This window comes from Chaetura pelagica, unplaced genomic scaffold (assembly GCF_000747805.2).
Source record: "Chaetura pelagica isolate M959 unplaced genomic scaffold, ChaPel_1.0 scaffold579, whole genome shotgun sequence".
Taxonomy (NCBI): Eukaryota; Metazoa; Chordata; class Aves; order Apodiformes; family Apodidae; genus Chaetura; species Chaetura pelagica.
In genome coordinates, this window is record NW_009954422.1 from 279,674 (window position 1) to 280,689 (window position 1,016).

General features: G+C 65.6%; 1 protein-coding gene across 1 annotated transcript; it reads left to right on the forward strand.

Moving 5' to 3' along the window:
* The first annotated feature begins 1 nt into the window (after position 1).
* LOC104394829 (T-box transcription factor TBX1-like) lies at positions 2-836 on the forward strand. Its single transcript, XM_010004465.1, is given in 6 exon segments — positions 2-24; positions 99-200; positions 271-443; positions 547-588; positions 591-688; positions 765-836. Coding segments are annotated over 6 exon segments (510 nt in total).
* The last annotated feature ends 180 nt before the right edge of the window (positions 837-1,016 follow it).

Genomic DNA, 1,016 nt, shown 5'->3' on the forward strand with positions numbered 1-1,016 from the left:
GATGATCGTCACCAAGGCGGGCAGGTGGGAGCCAGAACTGGGGGCGTGGGTGTTTCCTGGGGTGGGACACCCCGTTTCCCACCTCTCCATCCCTGCAGGAGGATGTTCCCCACCTTCCAGGTGAAGCTGTCGGGGCTGGACCCGCTGGCCGACTACGTCCTGCTGATGGACTTTATCCCGCTGGACGACAAGAGATACAGGTGGGGATGGGGATGCTGGGAGAGGGGTGGTCGGATCCAGGTGGTGCTGAGCCCCAACCCCATCCCGCAGGTATGCCTTCCACAGCTCCTCCTGGCTGGCAGCAGGTCGGGCTGACCCAGCAGCCCCTGGTCGTGTCCATTTCCACCCCGACTCCCCGGCCAAGGGTGCCCAGTGGATGCGGCAAATCGTCTCCTTCGACAAGCTCAAGTTGACCAACAACCTCCTGGACGACAACGGCCACGTGAGGACCCGACCCCCCGGGGCTGGGACTTTAACGTACCTCGGCAGGATGGAAAGGGGTGGGGGGGGTCCTGCCCACCTCCCCCCTTCTCACCTCCCCCCACCTCATCCTCAACTCCATGCACCGCTACCAGCCCCGCTTCCATGTCGGCGGCGGGACAGCGAGCGCTTCGCCCACCAGAACTTCAAGACCTTCAGCTTCCCCGAGACCCAGTTCATGGCGGTGACAGCTTACCAGAACCACCGGGTGAGCCCCCCCACACCCCCCCAGTGAGTTCCCCCTCCCAGGAACCCCCCTAACCTCGCTGCACCCCCCCCTGCAGATCACCCAGCTGAAGATCGCCAGCAACCCCTTCGCCAAGGGCTTTCGGGATGGTGACCCCGAGCCGTGGTAAAGCCCACCCCTGCCAACCCCAATGTGACAAGGAGGGGGCTCCAGTGCCACCCCCCCGCCCTGACCCCCACCCCATTTCTCCTGCAGGTGTGGGGTGGCAGCAGGGTCCCTGCTGGCTGGGATGCCCCAGAGCACCCCCCTGCACCCCCGCCCCGAGAAGCGGGAGAGGAAAAGTACAGGG